Genomic DNA, 21694 nt, shown 5'->3' with positions numbered 1-21694 from the left:
ATAAAATCTTTAATATATATATAATATATATATATAAATCTTTAATATAGATATAATATATATATATATGTATGTATCTTACATAAAACCTTAACTCAAGGAATCTCCCTTTTATAAATGGCACACACTAGCAAATACACAGGCTATATAAGAATATGAATAGCTATTTTTTTTTCGAGATTTTATTTATTTGAGAGAGAGAAAGAAAGCATGCCATGTGCACAAGCCAGGGAGGGGCAGAGGACCCTGAGATCAGGCATATGGCAGATGGCAGATGCTTAACCAATTGAGCCACCCTGATGCCCCAAAATAGGAATAGCTATTAAGATAAGAATCTAAGCAATAAGATTACCTGTGCTACTATTTATTATTCTAATGTCTAAGATACCACCAGATTTGATAGAGGTCAAAGAGACTTGAAGAGGGCTAACACTTAAATACAAATGTAAGGGGCACCTGGGTCACTCAGTGGGTTAAGCCTCTGCCTTAGGCTCAGGTCATGATCTCAGGGTCCTGGGATGGAGCCCCACATCAGGCTCTCTGCTCAGCAGGGAGCCTGCTTCCCCCTTTCTCTCTGCCTACTTGTGATCTCTCTTCTGTCAAATAAATAAAATAAAATCTTAAAAAAAGAAAGCATAAGAATGGCAAAAATTAAACACTAAAAACACCTGCATTCTGTAGAGGGTACATGACAGTGTCACATAGTTAGTGACACTGAAATTGGGGTAGTCCTGGGGGACCTGACTGGCTTAGTTAGAAGAGCATATGACTCCTGATCTTGGGATTGAGTTTGAGCCCCACACTGGACACAGAAATTACTAAAATTAAATAAATAATTTTAAAAATTGGGGTAGTCCTTTTAGAGTTTGCAGCCACTATCAAAATTTAAACTGCATGTACATTTTGGCCCATAAATTTCTCTGTCCACAGCAATATCTTCACCCAAACAAAAAGATTTATTCATGTAAGAATGTTGATTGCAGCATTTTACTGGTAGTAGTATTATTACCATTGCATTGATAAAGAACTTAAGATTTAGAGAGGGAGCCTAGTAACTGAGCAAATATTAGAGGTCTAGACAGGATTTGAATTCAGGTTGGTCTGGCTCTAAATCCTATACCACCTCACTATAAACAACAAAACAATTATGTAGAGCAGGCTAATAATGCTTCTAATAATAATAAACTCCAACTATAAGGTAAATCATTATTCTTTTTAATTACAGCTAAATAAAAATGATCTACCAGACATGAATACTATTAGGTTACTGAGTACTTCCTAATGTTCAACTGCACAGCTACTAGAGTAGGGCCTAAAAATTCTATTCTCTGTTATAAACATCACAACCAGTCCTAACCTAATTCCTGGTTCTGAAAGAGCCTGTAAATTAGAGGAAAAATAAAAATGGATTAAAAATCATGATGCATTAGACATAAATATATTTTTATTGTAAACAGTGCTAGCGATTACAGTGACAGGCATATGAAATCTACTTTAGGTTTCTCCACTATTTCATAGGTAGACAATTTTAAATTAGATACTGATGTCTCAAATGTTTTAAAATATACCTAGGGCACCTGGGTGGCTCAGTGGGTTAAGCCGCTACCTTTGGCTCAGGTCATGATCTCAGGGTCCTGGGATTGAGTCCCGCATCGGACTCTCTGCTCAGCAGGGAGCCTGCTTCCCTCTCTCTCTCTGCCTGCCTCTCTGTCTGCTTGTGATCTCTGTCTGTCAAATCAACAAATAAAATCTTTAAAAAAAAAAAAATATATATATATACCTAAAGGGCTCTCTATGTAGCCATGATTATATTTTCCATTCAGATGAATTTGTATTTTTTTGTTGGTTTTTTTTTGTATTTTGTTGTTAAAATCTTCAAATGATTATGATTTTTATAAGCTATCATATATGAAGGTTCTAAAGAACTACAAATTATTTTTAAATACTATTTCTACAGAGAAGTCAGATGTATTAAGTGAAAAGCAGAAGCGTGTATAAAGTGCTTTAATCTGTGTAAAAAGAGGTATGTGTATACATATATATCATTCCAGAAATACTCCATGCAAATGTAAGAGACTAAAAATAGTGATTATCTCTGATGGGGAAACCAGGAGTGAGGTCTGAGGTAGAATTATTTTTGATTGTAATTATTTTATTACAATTTATATTATTTTATTTTATTGCAATTATTTTTACTTGTACAGCCTTGGTACTGTTTGGATATTTTATGATGTCTTACTTATTTTATGGTAAAAACTAGGTAAGTATCTATGATTGCTGAGGGAAAAATACTTGTATGTCTACTTTTTACCTCACAAATTGTTCTTTTTAGAACAGCACCCACAGAGGGCTATTAATAAAACATACATTGGATCTTCCTCAAATACAAATTATTGTTTGCTTAATAAATGTGCTACCTTATTTATAACGCACTTATTACTTGAGAGTAGGAACAGCCTAATCAGTCTAAAGAGAAAAAAATGATTCAACTGGTGTCAACTGTAGAGAAAGCATCTCAAATTATACTGTAAGTCTGTGGAGAAGTTATATGATGTACATACTTTTTGCTAATGCACTTGTTGATCTACATATAAAATGAAAATTAATTATTTAGAAAGTAAATGCATTCAATCTGAACTAAATTTGCTCTTAGCCAGAATATTTTAGAATCCTAATAATTTCAGTACCCCAAAAAAGTAATCCTGAAGAAAATCCAAAAAGATTTTAGTGACTGCTAGCATTTTCTATACTTCATCAGGAGTAAAGCTGATTGTTGAGTAGGAAATCAGTAAGCTAAAGAATACAGAATTAAAGCCAGGCATTATTTTCAAATTTTACCTGTTTACCCAAAATTTTCCTTTAGGTTCTAATCCTATGGATTGCTGCAACTTTATATAGCTGAAATGAAGAAAAGAAAGTATCTTCTTACATAAAACTCTGTGGAGTTCTGTTTTTTCCATAGCGTAGTCCATAAGGCCCAAATTCAAAGAAAACATGAAAGAACCAATTTCCACACACACACACACAAAAGTGGCAGTACACACACACACACACACACACACATAGAAGTACCTCTTCTAACAAACTTCTTACAAACTCTCATAGATGTGAATAAAGCTATATACCAGACCAAAGTCACTCCAACCCTGCCTGCCATGAAATGAAAGTATTAGTACTCACTTACGAAGAATTTTTTTGGACTCACGCAAGCTTTTCTGAACCTATTCTGTACGTAATTAGAGGGTTTCTGTATTATTTATGTGTAATAAATGTAAATATGTATAAAAGGATGTAAAAGTAATTAATCATCATTATATAAAACAAATCAAGTTTATCAATGAGGAATTCACCTATAAATCTTAGTTCCTACTTCTTTTATAAACCTAATATTTGTATAATTTTTATACAACTTGAATCTACTCTATTAATATTCTAGTACTAAACCTAACAGCATAAAAATAATTTAAAATGTGACCTTCATTGTTTAGAAGATTAGAACAGATCTAAAAAAACACAATATATATTCACAATCCAAACCTTAATATTGTTATATATATAAAGATGAGGCAATGGACACTGGGGAGGGTATGTGCTTTGGGGAGCACTGTGACTTGTGTAAGATGGATAAATCACAGACCTGTACCCCTGAAACAAGTAATAAAGTAAAAAGAAAGGGTGCCTGGTTGGCTCAGTGGGTTAAAGCCTCTGCCTTCGGCTCAGGTCATGATCCCAGGTCTTGGGATCGAGCCCTACATCGGGCCCTGCATCGGGCCCTGCATCGGGCCCTCTGCTCAGCGGGGAGCCTGCTTCCTCCCTCCCTCTCTGCCTGCCTCTCTGCCTATTTGTGATCTCTGGCTGTCAAATAAATAAAATCTTAAAAAAAAAAAAAAAAAAAGTAAAAAGAAAAAAATAGGATGAGTCAATATACAAAATTGACTTTTTAGTGGCTCAAATATAGCTAAAATTGCAAAGCTACAAATAACATTTTAAAATTTTACTGACAGAAGCTGCTGTCTAAACAATAAATACCCATTTTATAAAACTACAGAAAAAATATTAAAGCTTATTTCTAAACAGAAGTTAAAATAGGAAACTGCAATCTGAAAATCCAAAGGGTAAACACAACTGACATTTACTTCTGAGGGTCAGCCAGTTTGAAGATCCAAATCTAGAGACTTGGAGTAGAACATGTTTTCCCAACCAGCTGCTTCCTTATTGAGTCCAAAATATACTCTTGCTAATCAATAATTTTTTCCCATTTAAAGGTCTTTGTATAATTCTAAATTTTATTTCTCCATCTTTAAAATTTATTTTTCATACAGAAGTATAATTGACATACATTATATTGTTTTAAGTATAAAATAGTGATTTGAAAATTCAATAGATTACACAATGCTCACCATGATAAATGTAGTTATACCATCTGTCACCATATGTTAATACAATACAGTATTATTGACTATATTCCCTGTGCTATACTCCTCATCTCCATGACTTGTTTATTTTATAACTAGAAGTTTGTATTTCTCAATCCCTCTTGCGTATTCTGCATATGCCCCCACCCCCTCCCCTCTGGGGACCACCAGTTTGTTCTCTGTATTTATGAGTCTGTTTTTGGTTTTTGTTTGTTCATTTGTTTTGTGTTTTAGATTACAGATATAAGTAAAATAATTTCTCATTTAAAAAGATTATAGAAATTAGCATAAATTAAATTGGCTTAAATAAATTCGAATGACTATTCTTGTCATATAAAATGAGTTGTCATTAATAAGAATTGGCTTAATAAAATTTGAGAAATAACCAGTTAATTAATATAAAAATTGTATCCAGGAAATAAAGATTCTAACTACTCAAAAAGCAGAAAATACAATTCCAAATATACTATATTATCATTTAAGTATAATACTAAATATATCAAAATTATTATGAAGACCAAAATGTTGATTATATTTCAAAACTGAAGATTACATAGGCATAGTCTTTTTTCTTTACTGTTCAATAACATAGTCATATTCAAGTATGTATTAAGCTTTAAACAAAAAATATTTCTCATATAAGGCAATCAAAATAAAGCATTTCAAATGTTTGTTGTTTTTCTTTATGTATTCTGACACATACTTTTCTTGACTAAAACTGCTTCTTAAAAAATAAGGTGTTGGGGCACCTGGGTGGCTCAGTGGGTTAAAGCCTCTGCCTTGGCTCGGGTCATGATCCCAGCGTTCTGGGATCGAGTCCCACATTGAGCCCCGAATTGGGCTGTCGGCTCAGCCAGGAGTCTGCTTCCCTTCCTCTCTCTCTGCCTGCCTTTTTGCCTACTTGTGATCTCTGTCTGTCAAATAAATAAATAAATAGATAAATAATATTTTTTAAAAAATAAAAAATAAAGTCTTAATTAAAAAAAAAATAGAAAAATCACCTCAGTAGATACAGAGAAAGCATTTGAAAAATTCAACAGCCAATAATTATTTTTAAATTTCTCAGTAAATTTTTAATAGTAATTCCAAGAGGCATCTACCCAAGAGAAATGTTTGAAACATGTTCACACAAAGACCTGTAAATGAATTTTTTTTCTGTAAATGAATTTTAATAATAGATTTATTCTCAACAGTGGAAACCTGCTGTCCATCAACAGGTGAATGAGTAAAAAAAATTGTTGTATATCCGTAAAATGGAATAACATTTAGCAATAAAAAGGAATAAACTCCTGAAATAGGCAACAAAATGGATAAATCTCACAAGCATTATGTTAAGTGAAGGAAGCTAGACATGAAAAGTCTACATATTGCATGATTTCTGTAAAGGCAAATTATAGGGACAATAAAGAACTATTACAACTCAACAATAAAAAGACAACCCAATTTAAAAAGGGGCAAAGGAGGGATCCCTGAATGGCTCAGTTGGTTGCGTATCTGACTTCCACTAGGGTCACGAACTTGGGGTCCTGGGATCAAGCCCCTGGAATAAACCCAGAGTCAAGATCTCTCCTCAGTGTGGAGTCTGCTTCTCCTTCTGCCCCTTGGTAGCACACCTGCTCATGCTCTCTCCTACTCTCAAATAAATATAATCTTTAAAAAAATTTTAAAAAAAGGCAAAGGATTCACTAAAGAAGATATATAAATAGACAATTCACTGTAATAAGTATTGATTTGTGCTACAGTATAGATGAACTTTGAAAATATGCTAAGTGAAAGAATGCAGACACAAAAGTCACATACAACAATAGTATACTTCCATTTATATGAAAGGTCCAGAATAGGCAAATTTAGACAGATGAGTGGTTGTCAGGAGCTGGGGTGGGGGAGGAGGAACAGGGAGTGACTACTAATGGGTACGGGGTTTCTTTCTGGGATGATTACAATGTTTGGGAATTAGATAGTGGTAACAAGCCACAACCCCTTGAATATACTAAAACCCACTGAATCATTCATTTTAAAGTGGTAAATTTTATTTCACATTATGTGAATAGTATCTCAGTTAACAAAAACTACAGGACAAAATTAGATCAGTGATTGAAAGGGGTTGGAGCAAGGGGATTCACTACAAAAGGGGCAGGAGGGAACTTTTTGCAGTGATACAAATGCTCTTTGTGATGTTGATTGTTATTCAATTGTATACACTTTTCAAAATTCATTAAATGGAACACTTAAAAGAATGAAACTTACTGTCCATTATGTAAATGCAAGTTATACCTCAATAAGCCTGACTTTAAAAAAAAGTATATAGAAAAGCCCTAAAGCTGAGTATGAAGTAGAGGAAATATGCATAAACCCAGAAGCACAGGGTTTTACATTATAAAGTATGAATTAATAACAAACAATATTAGGTGGGTTTTTTCAATTACCTTTATAAAACATTTGAAAAATATAATTTAATGTTAAAAATACAAAACTTGAAAGATACCTAATTCTCTTCATGAAGCAGAGTTTTTTTTTTTTTAAAGACATGCAAATTACAAAAATAAAGTCATGGGTGTGAGATGCACTGTAGTAGCATATCAACTCTCTTACTTTTAAGTTTTTCCTGATAATTATGTAAAAGTTCCTTGATGTTTGGGATATTTAAATCATAATTCTATGTAAGTATGAATCTAATTTTACAGAAATCACAAATGAAACTTACTATCTTTGTAAAATATGACATTTCTCTTTTTTTTTTTTAAGATTTTTAATTTATTTGACAGACAGAGATCCCAAGTAGGCAGAGAGGCAGACAGAGAGAGAGGAGGAAGCAGGCTCCCTGCTGAGCAGAGAGCCCAATATGGGGCTCGATCCCAGGACCCTGGGATCATGACCTGAGCCGAAAGCAGAGGCTTTAACCCACTGAGCCACCCAGGCGCCCCGTAAAATATGACATTTCTACCTAGTGAACATCTTAGGTTGTATTTGATGTTATTTTATTGTTGACTTGCATTTTGTTAAGGAACTATACCTTCTGGTACTATTTAGGCAAAAGTTAACAGTATCCACATTTTCAAAGTTATAGGGGCACCTGGGTGGCTCAGTGGGTTAAATGCTCTGCCTTCGGCTCAGGTCATGATCCCAGGGTCCTGGGCTCCAGCCCCACATCAGGCTCCCTGCTCAGCGGGGAGCCTGCTTCTCCCTCTTCTCCTCCCCTCTCCATTTCTGCTCTCTCTCTCTCAAATTAAAAAAAAAAAAGCTCAGAACAGTACTTGGCATGTAACAAAGCCACACACACACACCCAGTTTGTTATGCTTAAACTCCACTCCAGTCTCCCCCTATATCTTCAGGTCCAGAAAGAGTTTAAACCACTATCACGGGGCTTCGGCGAATAGAGCCCATCTGCCTGGGTTCTGATCCCACAGCCACCATTAACTAGCTGCGTGATCTTGGACAAGTAATTGAACCTCTCTGTTCTTTAGTTTCCTCATTTGTAATACACTAGTGATAAGAATATTGGGACCTGATGAGAGTATTATCAAAAAAGGGGGGGCACCCGGGTGGTTCAGTGCGTTAAGCCTCTGCTTTCGGCTCAGGTCATGATCTCAGGGTCCTGGGATAGATCCCTGCATTGGACTCTGCTCAGCAGGGGGCCTGCTTCCTCCTCTCCTCTGCCTGCCTCTCTGCCTACTTGTGATCTCTGTCAAATAAATAAATAAAATATTTTTAAAAATTATATATTAAGTATTTACATATTATAAAAAACACAATACTTCAATTTTGGGATTTGAGTATTTTCAGGCACTGAAATAGTTTTGACCAAGTGATTTTTTTTTTTAAAGGAGCTGTTCAGCTTCCAAGGTTATCTTGACTTTGAATTAAATGAAAAACAAAGCTATTTTCAACCAAAGAGGAAATTTAGACAAAACTCTAGTATTCTTAGATATGCCTTGTTTACTTCGGAGAAAAATGGAAGGAGAGGAAAATGGGATCAGTTAAGTGGATATGGGAATTTAAACTGAACCTGTAATTTATTTCTTTTAAAAGGAGATCGGATTCAAATTTAGGAAAATATTGTAACAAAATAGGAGATGCTTATCATTCTGTATTTTCATTTATTTTTTTTTAAGATTTTGTTTATTTATTTGACAGAGACAGAGAGATCACAAGATCATAACCTGAGCCGAAGGCAGAGGCTTTAACCCACTGAGCCACCCAGGCACCCCTCATTCTGTGTTTTTATAAAGGAGAGGTCAATTTATTAAAAAGGCTCATTACTTCTTTAATTCATTGGAAGGCTCTATAATCATCCTAATGTAAAACTCTGTTACCCATAATTCTAGAAGAGTCTCCAGCTACCCTCCACATCTCCAACCCATCTCATCCTAATTACATACTGCCAGACTAATCAGCCAAGAACCAACACTAAAGCCCAGTTCCATTTATATCAAATATAAAGGTTAGGAATTAGGTTCCAAAAGCCAGAGATCAAAATATTTTCAGATTGAAATACTCTCTCCATTTCTCTGAATCTAAGTTTGGATACAGGGTTAAAAAAAAAAAAATGGGAATAACTACCTCAAACAATCCTTGAAAGATTAAGAGTTTTGGGTTTTTTTGTTTGTTTGTTTGTTTTGTTTTTGTTTTTTTTATATGAAAGCATCTATTAACATATCTGGATAGCTGGCACATGATCACTCAATAAACAAGAGATTTCCTTTTTCCTTTACGTAATCTTTTTTTTTTTTTTAGATTGTTTTTAAAAAATTTATTCCTTTGAGAGAGAGAGCACCGCCAATGAGGTCAGGAGCAAGAGGAGGGTCATTGGGAGAGGGAGAAGCAGACTTCCCACTGAGCAGAGAGCTCAACCCTGGGATCTAGCCCTGGGCCAAATGCAGATGACACCCAGGAGCTCCTCCTTTATGTAATCTTCACTGCCACAGCAGTCCATACACTATACTTGAGCTAAAATTAAAAAAAAAAAATCTTCATTATTCTTTTGTACACTGCCCATTCAGTTTCATTTCCCTGATCAGTTTCGTTTTCCATTTTATTTTTCTATTTCTCCCACCTTAAATTTCCTGTCCCCATATTCATCATCTATTTCTATCTTATTTATTCTTCAAGGCCCAGCTCCAATTCTATTTGTTACGTAGTCTTCCTGACTTTCAATTTCTATGGCTCTTAAAAAGCAGTGTCAGATAGTTGACCATTAATTGTTCTTTACTTGTATCATTTTTTAAAAAAGATTTATTTATTTGATAGAGACACAGTGAGAAAGGGAATACAAGCAGAGGGAGTGGGAGAGGGAGAAGCAGGCTCTCCGCTGAGCATGGAGCCCAATTCGGGGCCGATCCCAGGACCTTGGGATCATGACCTGAGCCCAAGGCAGATGCTTAACAACTGAGCCACCCAGGTGCCCCATTTGTATCTTATTTTATTTTTTAAGTAGGCTTCAAACCCAGCATGGAGCCCAATGCAGGGCTTGAACTCACCACCCTGAGATTAAGACTCGAGCTGAGATGAAGAGTCAGATGCTTAAAAAGTTGAGCTACCTTGGTGCCCCTCTTTATTTGTATTTTAAATATTATTATTAATTTTGAACTATATTCATACATTTTCCTACTTAATAAAATACTAATAATACAGGGGCGCCTCAGTGGCTCAGCCATTAAGTGTCTGCCTTCAGATCAGGTCACGATCCCAAAGTCCTCCAATCGAGCCCCACATTGGGTCCCCTGCTCAATAGGAAACCTGCTTCTCCCTTTCCCACCTTCCCTGCTTGTGTTCCCTCTCTTGCTGTGTCTCCATCAATAAATAAATAAAATCTTAAAAAAAAAAAACCCTAATAATTCGTATAAAGCTAAACAGGTCTTTGACTATTACCATCCGTCCCTGGCCCCTCCTGTAGGGGGAGCCAGTACTGTTGTGATGTATCCTTCCAGATCTTTACTGGAGAGAGTTTTGCTTTCTTTTTTTTTTATATATAGGGTATCATATGGCACAAACTGTTCTGCAACTTGCTTATTTCACTTAATATATCTTGGATATCCTTTCAATAAATATAGATCTATATATATGTTTTTTGTTCCTGTTTTACTGAGAAACAACTGATCACTGTAAGTTTAAGATACACAGCATGATGGTTTAATTTATATATACAATCAACCTTTGAACAACACACGTTTGAACTGAGCAGGTCCACTTATATGCAAATTTTTTTAGTAAAATCAGTACAAAATTGTGAATTTATTTTCCCTTTATGATTTTCTTTTGTCTAGCTTTATTCTTTTGTAAGAATATATTTTGTAATACATATAACATACAAAATATGTGTTATTCAACTATGTTATCATTAAGGCTTCTGGTGAAAAGAAGCCTATTATTAAGTTTTTGGTTTTTTTTTTAAAGATTTTTATTTATTTATTTGACAGATCACAAGTAGGCAGAGAGAAAGGAAGGGAAGCAGGCTCCCTGCTGAGCAGAGAGCCCGACATGGGGCTCGATCCCAGGACCCTGAGATCATGACCCGAGAGCTGAAGGCAGAGGCTCTAACCCATTGAGCCAACAGGCGCCCCTATTATTAAGTTTTTTTGGGGAGTCAAAAGTTACATGCAGATTTTCGACTGCTTGCGGTGTTGGCACCCCAACCTTCATGCTATTCAATGTATTGTGAAATGATTAGCATAATAGGTTTGGTTAATATCCATCTTAGATAGATACAATAAAAGGGAAAAAATTTTCTTTGTGATGAAAACTCTTAGAATCTACTATTATTTTTAAAGACTTATTTATTTATTTTAGAGAGAGAAACAGAAGGAGCAAAAGGAGAAGGAGTGGAAAAGAATCTTAAGCAGATTTCCCACTGAGCCTGGAGCCCAATGTGGGGCTAAATCTCCCAACCGTGAGAGCATGACCTGAGCTGAAACCAAGAGTTGGATACTCAACCAAGCCACCTCGGTGCCCCTAGATCTACTTTCTTAACAACTTTTCCAATATATCATACAGTAGTGTAAGCTATAATTATATTGTCCATTACATCCCTAGTACTGACTTATAACCAGAAATTTATATACCCTTTGACCATCTTCCTTTAATTCTGCATATATATCCCCCATCTGGTAACCACAAATCTGATCTATGAGTTTGCTGTGTTTTTTGGTCTTTTGGGGTTTTTTTAGATTCCACATGTAAGTAAGACCATATAGTCTTTGTTGTTCTTGTCTGTCTATTTCCCCTTAGCATAATGCCTTCAAGCTCCATCTATGTTGTCACAAATGGTAGTGTTGTCATTTTTTATGGTTGAATAATATTCCATGGTGTATATATACCATAACTTCTTTATCCATTCATCCCTGATCTAGTGTATTCAACTGTTGCAGTGTTCCAATTTGTTTATCCTTTCCCTTTGGTAGGCATTTAGGTTTTTTCTAAATTTTATCTGCATTAATAATAAAACATTTCAGATGGAAAATGACATGAGAAAAATGTGAAGCAGAAACCATAAAATAAAACCACTATTTACATTAAAGAGATCTTATGATTAGCTGAAAGCTAAAAGGCCTATGTATCTGAGAAGCATAGGATTTTTCATTTACATTATAATTTTCATATTCTTCAGGACATTTGATATGACCATGCCATAGTTTTGTTTGGTAAGATCCAGTGCTCACTAATCCCATGCAGGATTAGCTATGGTGACCTACCTGTCTCTTCTTTTCTACCAGAAAAATATTCTTTTCTCCATTAACTCTCTCAGTACTAACTGACAGTAAATAGAAATTGACTAATGAAAAAAATATTTTATTAGCACCACGCTCTAACCAACTGAGCTAACCGGCCGCCTTGAAAAAAAATATTTTAGTATAATCTGCACTAAATTATGTATCAATCTTTCATTCTGGGGAAAATATATTTATAAAAAACAACCAGACACATGAAATATGTAAAAACAATTAAACAAGCAAATCATGCTGTCTCTCTAAGACAATTAAAGAAATCTAATATAGATAATCCAGGGAGGGACTATGAAAATCTAAAATGGTGAAATATAATACTTACATTCTTTGGTTAGTTCAATGTATCTTACAAGTAAAATCTGAAAGAATCAAATGAAGACAAATTCCTTTTCATCAGGTTCTTTAGGCTCTGATTTTTTAAACAGGAAAGATAGAGGGAAAATAATTCTAGATCAAGGATATATCCACATAGGCTTTCTTTTTTTTTTAATTTTATATTTATTTGACAGATAGAGATCACAAGTAGGCAGAGAGGTAGGCAGAGAGAGAGAGAGAGAGGAGGAAGCAGGTTCCCCGCTGAGCAGAGAGCCCCATGTGGGGCTCAATCCCAGAATCCTGAGATCATGACCTGAGCCGAAGGCAGCAGCTTTAACCCACTGAGCCACCCAGGCGCCCCTCCACATAGGCCTCGTAGAAAACTTGAAGGAACTAATCAAAAATCCTTTAAGAAAGAAAAGATAGGGGCACCTGGGTAGTTCAGGGTTAAGCCTCTGCCTTGGGCTCAGTTCATGGTCTCAGAGTCCTGGGATTGAGCCCCGCATCCGGCTCTCTGCTTGGCAGGGAGCCTCCTTCCCCTACTCTGCCTGTCTCTCTGCCTACTTGTGATTTCTCTCTGTGTCAAATAAATAAATAAAAAGAAAATTGAGCAGATAGTACAAGGTGTTCTCTTCAGTTTCCCCTGTTGTGAACATCTTGTATTAGTGTGGTACATTTGTTGTAATTGATCCAATATTGATCCAATACTATGAACTAAAGTCCATAGTTTACATATGGGTAGTAACAAATACATAATGTATTGCACATTACAGTATCAAACAAGTATAGCTTAACTGCTCTAAAAATCCCTTGTGCTCCTTCCTTTCCCCAGGTAATTTTTTTTTCTAAGATTTTATTTATTTATTTGACAGACAGAGATCACAAGTAGGCAGAGAGGGAGGTAGAGAGAGAGGAAGGGAAGCAGGCTCCCTGCTGAGCAGAGAGCCCGATGTGGGGCTCGATCCCAGGACCCTGAGATCATGACCTGAGCCGAAGGCAGAGGCTTTAACCCCCTGAGCCACCCAGGTGCCCCAGGTAATTTTTTTTTTCACTCCTTCCTTTCCCCAGGTAATTTTTAAAAAATTTTTCTCTATAGTTTTACCTTTTTCAGAATGACATATAGAGTCATACAGTATGTAGCTTTTTCCGAATGCCATCTTTCATTAAATAGTAAGTATTTAAAGTTTAACTATGTTTTTGTGGCTTGATTATTTCTTTTTTGTGGCTTGATAACTTTTTAAAAAAATCAATAAATAATATTCTACTGTACTGATGTACCAAAGTTTGTTTAACTATTCACCTACTGAAGGACACCTTGGTTGCTTCCAGTTTTAAGTATATTTTTAATTTGAAAAAATAATAGTTTCAGTTGAAGATGAAAGTCTCAAACACTTGTCTCCTCATCTTCCTGAGAATTTTTTTACATGAGAGTAAAGGTATAAAAGGACTAAACCCATAATGCAAAAGAACTGGGGAAGGGGTCTATGGGTACTGAGGACTAGATGAAATTTCAACATATTTTTGAAAGAAAGTAGCATGAAACAAAGCACAATAAGCCAAAACCCTATTTATCCCAATAACATCTACATTTGGTTCCAGCAATACCACTCTGGGTATATGCTAAAAGAACTGAAAGCAGGTGGGATGTCTGGGTGGCTCAGTTGGTTAAGAATTGAAAGCAGGGTCTTGAGATATTTGCACATCTGTGTTCACAGCAGCACTATTCACAACAGCCAGGGGGTGGATGCAACCCAAATGTCCACTGATGAATGAAAGGATATATGAAGTGTGATTGACCATATTATTCAGCCTTAAAGAAGGAAATCCTGTCATAGGCTACAACAAGATGAACCTTTAACACATCATACTAAGTGAAATAAACTGTCACAAAAAGACAAATAGTGTATGATCCTCTTTTTATGAACTATCTAAATCTAAAGTAGTCAAATTCACAGAAATGGAATAGAATTGTGATTACCAGTGAGTGAGGGGAGAAGTAAAAGGGGACTTACATAACAGCTGGGTTTCAGATTTGCAAGCTGAAAAAGTTCTAGAGATCCATTTTACAACAATGTAATATAATTAACACTTCTGAACTGTACACTTAAAAATCATTAAGATGGTAATTTTAGTTTATATGTTTTTTCGCCACAATAAAAAAATTACTAAATCTTATGTTTTGTCTTCAGGTTGATCTTCAAAATTGAACATAATGTAAACATAAGTTAAGATCATCTAAATATTGTTCATTGTGAATAAAATTTGCTTCTGTTCAGGCCCTCCTATGTTTCCTGAAGGTATTGAGATCAAAATGCATTTTTTCTTAAACTCTGTCAATTCATTGTTCAAAATCATGCCCTGTTTTCGTTTGCTTCATGTTCAAACCATAACCTGCTTACTCAGGTCCTCCTTCCTACCCTCTTCCCTCCCTCTTCCCCTCCCTTCTTCTCTACTATCCATGGATAACTGCCTTTCTTTTTTAAATGTTGTTGCCAGAAAAACACACCATCTTCACCATATCATTAACATCTTCCAGCTTTTTATTATTTATGGCATAGACACATTTCCTGAAGCCCAGTGTGGATCTAGCACACTATGGTCATCTGGGATTTCTTTACATTGGGGTAATTCATCCATGTCAGTGCCAGTGTCCTCTTAAAATAAATGGTCAATTGGGAGCTCTGATTTGTGAGTTGGGCTTATTGTTCTATAGACTTTGTTAGCACTAAGTACATTATTTAAACTTTTAAGAGAATAACTAAAACGTAACTACTGAAATTTAGGAGAGATAGAGAATTGTGTAAGTGAGCTCTGAGTTTTTATAGCACATATTTGACAAATAATAACCTAAGTCAGGACGCCTGTTTGGCTCAGTTGGTTGGACGATTGCTCAGGTCATGATCCTGGAGTCCCGGGATCGAGTCCCGCATCGGACTCCCAGCTCCATGGGGAGTCTGCTTCTCTCTCTGACCTTCTCCTCATTCATGCTCTCTCTCACTGTCTCTCTCTCAAGTAAATAAATAAAATCTTAAAAAAAAATAATAACCTAAGTCAAGGACTACTGGTACTGGCATATCATTTAGTCTTTTGATGGTAACCATGAGAATAACTAAAAACAAACAGCTCAAAATGGCTTCTAAGGAGCAAATAAAAAATGAGAAGTGGTTAGGAACATTGTTTTCTATTATGTTCTCTTTTGTACTTTTTTTTTTTAATCATAAGCATGTATTTCTTTAAAATAAATAAAAATGCCTTGAAGATGAAATGGTGGAAACTGATGAGAAAATGTAAGAAGTCTGGAAACAAAAAGAAATAAGGAATTTCATTTCTAAGAAGTAAAATAAATTCAACCCCTTATTTATATGCACTAAATTTCTCAGAGGGAGAATGCTGTTGCCAGGGAGACCAAAGCAAACTGTTGATCTGCAAATTCAGCTCTTTAAAAAAATTCCATGACATTTATTCTGCAATTACATCCTACTCAGGTTTAACAAAAGCCAATAAAATAGCTTTAAATTAAGTCCTTGAACCTGGGGTATGTTACTAACATTTACTAAATATTCAGGTTATAGAGTATAGTGCAGTAATAAGAAAACTAGAGTAAAGGTCAGGTTCTAATTCTAGTCCCAACTCTACTGCTTAAAAGTCATACATCCTTGGGTAAGTCATTTACCTTTTCTTAAACTAAGTTTATTTACTTGTAAAAATGGGGATAACTACTGCCTGGCTTGCCTACCATTCAGGGTTGCTGTGAGTATCAAATGAGATTTAGATCATTTTACAAAAGTTTGAAACATTACACAAATAAATTCAACTAGTAAGTACTAATATTTCCCCCAAATTAATAAAACCATATGTATTCCATACTCTTCATTGATTAAAGACAAGTTAATTAGAAAAATGTGAACCAAAAGAGTAATATAAACTAGTATTGTAAAACTTGGATTGAACTAGGTGGCAGATAGATGCTGTGGTCCAGACTCTACCACAACTTCTTCAGGTCTCTATACAATGAAATTACACTAGACCGCCTTTGTAGATGTGCTTCTTGGATATATTTTCTATCACACAATGATGATTTAAAAGGGAATTCATTCACCACTAGTTTCCTGGGCTATATTTTGCTTGAAAAAGTTTCACTGCTAGATATCGGAAAATCACTGGCTTAAAGTCTTTTATTTCTAGTTTCAGGCATTTCAACCATAACCTAACCTAACTCATCTTTAGCTTGACATTCTATCCTTTCTCAACATAGACCTACATTTTGAGACCAGAGTGCTCTACTTTCTATTTCTCAAAATGCCATGGCCAATCTCTGCCTGCACATTTCGTCAATCTATAGCTGTTGCTCCTCCAACTGACTGAACAGCACTGCCCAGTACTGTCCCACTCCCCACCCACACATTCACACACCCAAACTTGAGCAGTACTCAGTATCTCGGTTGTATCTGTTTTCAAAAAGTTAAAATTTACAGTAGATCAGAAACAGGTAATGGTTGTCATATTAAAGAGAATCTGGCTTCTAGGCCAGTCAAGACTTGTCTATAATGTGATAGAATGATGAAAACATTGAAAAAAAGAAATTGGAAGAAAGTGGGAGGCTTTAGCCCTAAAGCATAGAAGGGAAAGAGCACTTTAAAAGAGTCATCTGTGCATTACCTGGAGAAGGAACACCTTGAACTTCGGACTTGTTGGGTTCCAGTGGTAGGATAGTCCCATCACAGAAATGGATGCATTTACTTATTACTGGCCAATGCTGTTAAACATTTAAGCATGTATCTGAATCCCTGTGATCTGATTTCATGATTACTATAAATCTTCTTAGTCTTTGACTTCCCTTATGGTACTTCTAGCAAATACCCTGACTAGAGACATCTATACCCTAAATTAATAAAACTGCATTCTGAATTCAGACATCAGTTTCAGTTTCTTGAGGAGGGTCAATCCATCCCGAGACAAGACAAACTAACAAAGTCTGAAGGCATAAAAACTCAGGGTCAGATAAGGAACTACAGTAAATTAAACAACAGAATGCCACCGCATAGAAACTATGTGGGGTACTCCAGACTGCCCCAATAAAAACCCTGTCTCATTGCATTATTTTCTTTTTAACACTTACATACACCTTTATTCAAGGCCACTAAACACATACTAAAGCTCTTCTATGACATGGTCTCACATACCTTTCCAAAAATTTCTCTTACCCAAAGCTACAGCAGAAACAAATGCTCTAAGTACACCAAGTTTCTATCTCTGCTTGGAATAGCTCCTCTCTATGTTGGCAAGTCTAAATATTAACTAATTCTGAGAGTTTAACACAAATAATACTTTTTTTCATGAAGACTTTTCTAAGTACACCACCCTACCACAGCTAAAACTAGCAATTTTGGTGATATGGGCAAGCAGAGTCATTAAGAATCAGCCACATTTTATAGGTTCCTTTTTTTCACTAAAGAGATATTAATCAGGTAGTAAACTCAGTTTCTGTTCTAAGAGACAATATTTGTTGTCAGCGTGTAATATAATAAATGCTGTAAGTTTGATCCATTATTTCACATTTCCGCACTCTAAATTTCAGTGCCCTAGGATATAGCCTAGGTTAACCACACTATCAACCTACAGTAAATACACCTTTTTTTACCAATTAAAAGTATTATTTCCCATATGAGAGGGATCAATTAATTACTTATTTTTATTAAATAATTATTAAAATTATTTAGATTTATTCCCTGGGCAAGAGCACTTAGTTGCCCCCTTTGTGAGCTTTTGTTTCATTTTCCCTTCTACGTTCTCTGAAGATAGAATCCCTATCTATTTCATTTTTGTATCTTCCACAGGTTTAGCTAGTATTTTTTTTAGCTAGTACTTTATATAGAAAGGGTACTTTAGGGGCACCTGGGTGGCTCAGTGGGTTAAGCCTCTGCCTTTGGCTCAGGTCATGGTCTTAGGGTCCTGGGATCAAGCCCCGCATCGAGCCCCACTTTGGGCTCTCTGCTGGGTGGGGAGCCTGCTTCCCCCTCTCTCTCTGCCTGCCTCTTTGCCTACTTGTGATCTCTCTCTCTGTCAAATGAATAAATAAAATCTAAAAAAAAAGAAAAGAAAAGAAAGGGTACTTTAAAAATAATTTAAGAATTTCTCTTCTATTTTCAGTGAAGGTTCCCCCTCAGTCTTTTTAAATGTATCCCATTTTATAAAGTCTTCCTTGATCATCCTGGCCCACAGATCACTCTTACTTTTGAATTCCTGTAAGGACTGCCTATAAATGTTTAATTGCCACAAATACTGTCCCAGTGTTATTTTTTGTGTTTATATGAATTTTATAGTCTTTTCATATTTTCATATATCCCAATATCTAGACACAGCATAGACAATTAATAAATATTATTTCATTCAATCAATCTTTAAAAAAAATCAAAGATTCGTTAGGAAAAGCATAGTCAAAACTGGCACCTAAAAAGAACAAAAGATCTCACCCATGGCAATGAAAACAAATTCCTATTGCTGGGATCAAAAGCTGTGACATGCATAGTAGTTACTAGCAAATTAAATTGTGTTGGAATTCTACAAGTGTTTTCAAATTTCATGAGTCCTCTTTTCTCTTCAGGGACATATAAGTGCCCAAAAACATTCATTTCCTGAAAATACCAATGAAAGCAGATGGCTTTAAAATAAAACAACTAACCTTATTAAACATATAAGATTATCATTCATTTGCAATTTGGTAAGGTTTCCATGCTGGAGACATTTATATAGTCAGTTTGTAGTACATTTGTTTTTATTGTATGCTGAGCATTAGCTCTTGCACTAAGCTATTCTCGGGCAAATGGCTTTAAAGTTACTTGCTTTTTATACATTCTTATGGTAATTAATGAGATATCAAAAATTCTGCACACTTGACTTAAAAAAATATTATGGTCAAATCCTATAATAAGGGAGTTAGTTCTTTAATTTGATATTTGAATCACAACACTCTCGAGTCTTCCCACTCCAAGCGTGGTCCACAGACCAGCAGCACTGGTATCACCTGGGAGCTCACTCTTGAGGCAGAATCTTAGACCCTACCCCAGGCCTATTAAATATGAATCTCCATTTTAGATCCCTAGGTGATCTGTAAGCACTTTAGGTTTTGAGAAGCACTGGTTTACACTCCAGAGGAAAAACAGAATGTCCGAGATGCCTATGAACAAGCAACAATAACTAACTTATTGTAATTGCTTATTTGTTGGTCTTATCTGCTAACTGAAGGCTTGTTGAGGTCAAACCCTTCTATTTCCTCACCAGTAGTATTCATCCCTAACAGGCTCGGAAAATATTGACCCAATGCTCCATAAATATTTTTTGCTAAATATATTAATGAAAATCAGACTTTTTCTGAAAGCAAAAATCAGTGAAAATCAGACTTTTTCTGAAAGCAAATCCTTTAGAAAATTCTTGTGTACATGGTTTCACATACTGCCATACTAATTCCTTAATTCACTATTATTAATTCCATTTAAAATACATTGCCTTCTCTACTTCAACAAATGCATTTAATGCACTTGACAAGCAAAAGCTTGGATCATGTTCTCCTGTTGGAGTCATCAACGGCCTCTTCTACAAGTAAGAGAGCTGAATTTTAATTCTGGCTTTCACAGATCCATCACATATGCCTTCACATGATGAAATCACCCCAACAACTCTGAGGCGGTGGCAGGAGTAGAGGAAGAAAAGGAATGGGTAAAGCAAAAACACTTCCGTATCGGGAACATCAAGTGAAACCATGAAAACATGATTCTTTGAACAGGATAGTTCCAGAAAATAACTCCCGGCAAGAGAAATAAAGAGGTAAAGGAACGCTTACCTTTCTCAAGAGCAAAAGGTGATACTAGAGAATACCAGGGAGTGATAAAAAACCAGTGACTACCTAGCGACAGAAGGTGGAAACACACCAGACCAGAAGTAAAGCGGAGAGCGGTTAAGGACATCTATAAAGGGTACCAACAACCACTTTCAGGTTTGCAGAGAAGGAAGTCAAGGGAGGAGAAAGGAAATAGCTCTATGAAGGGTTTAACTTACGACGATGATGATAATTATAATTATTTTTTATGAGAGAGAGACGCCGTGCTGTTGAAGGGCAGGGAGTGGGTGAGAAAGGGAGACTGCCATCCCGCGCACTGCAAAAAGAAGGGAGACTACTGGCAGCCCTGCTCAGCCGGTCCCGGGGAGGCGGCCCAAGCATAGGTGGGTGGCAACGCCCGGCTCCGCTGGTCCCCGCCCGGTGGCTTGAGCCATCTCCTCTGCAGCCTGCCGAGCACCGGGTGGGGTCGGGAAAAAGCGGACCGCGTATGCGAGGGCATGCGGGAGGACAGGGCTGATGCCGGGCTGACCAGGTACCCACCTTATCCCAACGAAGCCACTGCCCGATGGCCGTGTCTAGCTGAGGATCCCCGGTGTGGTAGGGGGCGTGGAGCAGGTTGGAGTTCAGGTCCCCCTCTGCATTTTCAGCCATGGCAGCGAGACTGGGGTGTGAGGGCCTGGGGGGCCGCGAAGACACTGGGTTGGGGGGGGGCGCTGAGATGCGCTCACCAGGGTTCTGACGCCCCCTCCTCAAGGAAGGGCATCGGAGACCGACCAATCACGGGATGTCTGAGCCAGCTCCTGCTGCAGCTTTGGGGAAGCAGAAAAGAGGGGGATGAGGCTGCCCGCTCCCACCAAACCAGCTCCAGGTCTTTTTCTGCACGAACCGACTGAGGCGGTCGCAAAGCGAGAGAACAACAACAGTCCCAGATGTCTGGGTCGTGGCCGCCGCCGCCGCCGCCCTACGCCCCGCCCCACCTCCAGCGCCACAGGCCCCGCCCCTTCCCGCCCCTTCCCATTTAAGTCGCTGGGGCGTGAAGCCCGAGCCAGAGAGCGCCCCCGCGGTTCGTCTGTAGCAGTACGATCTCGGATCAGCCAGGGTGGTGAGGGGTTGAGTTTTTTTTTTTTTTTTTTTTTAATTTGCCTCTTGCCTCGCGTCTTATCCTTGTTACGGTACCCACGCACTCCCACGCGTCTCCTTTTCTCAATCAGCTGACGTATCCACCGCCAGTACCCCACTTCAGTAATCGCTCCGTGCACCCCTGGCGCGCGCGTAGGAATCCTTTCTCCCTCCCGCTTCAACTTGGGGCACGCGCTTGGCGGGAGGGTGCAAGGGACTGTTACCGCAGGGCTTCACGGGAATTGTAGTTCTTCTCTTTCTCTGAGCTCTGTGGAGACTGCCGCAA

General features: G+C 37.0%; 1 protein-coding gene across 4 annotated transcripts in view; it reads right to left on the bottom strand.

Moving 5' to 3' along the window:
* Positions 1-21694, bottom strand: part of PGM2L1 (phosphoglucomutase 2 like 1) — a 56842-nt gene that overhangs the window by 34221 nt on the left and 927 nt on the right. The window contains exons 1-2 of one of the 4 annotated variants that reach the window (XM_082749743.1): positions 21440-21585; positions 20830-21098 (exon numbers count right to left, since the gene is read on the bottom strand). In XM_082749743.1, coding sequence (XP_082605869.1) covers positions 20830-20940 — 111 coding nt within the window. In that variant the 5' untranslated portion in view covers positions 20941-21098; positions 21440-21585. Of the gene's footprint in view, positions 1-20829; positions 21099-21439; positions 21586-21694 lie in introns of those variants that run through there. The other 3 variants (XM_082749744.1, XM_082749745.1, XM_082749746.1) reach the window with 3 other exon arrangements.

This window comes from Mustela nivalis, assembly GCF_964662115.1.
Source record: "Mustela nivalis genome assembly, chromosome: 9".
Classification (NCBI taxonomy): domain Eukaryota; kingdom Metazoa; phylum Chordata; class Mammalia; order Carnivora; family Mustelidae; genus Mustela; species Mustela nivalis.
Note: the sequence above shows the minus strand (reverse complement) of the source record. Positions and strands in the feature narration are given on the sequence as shown.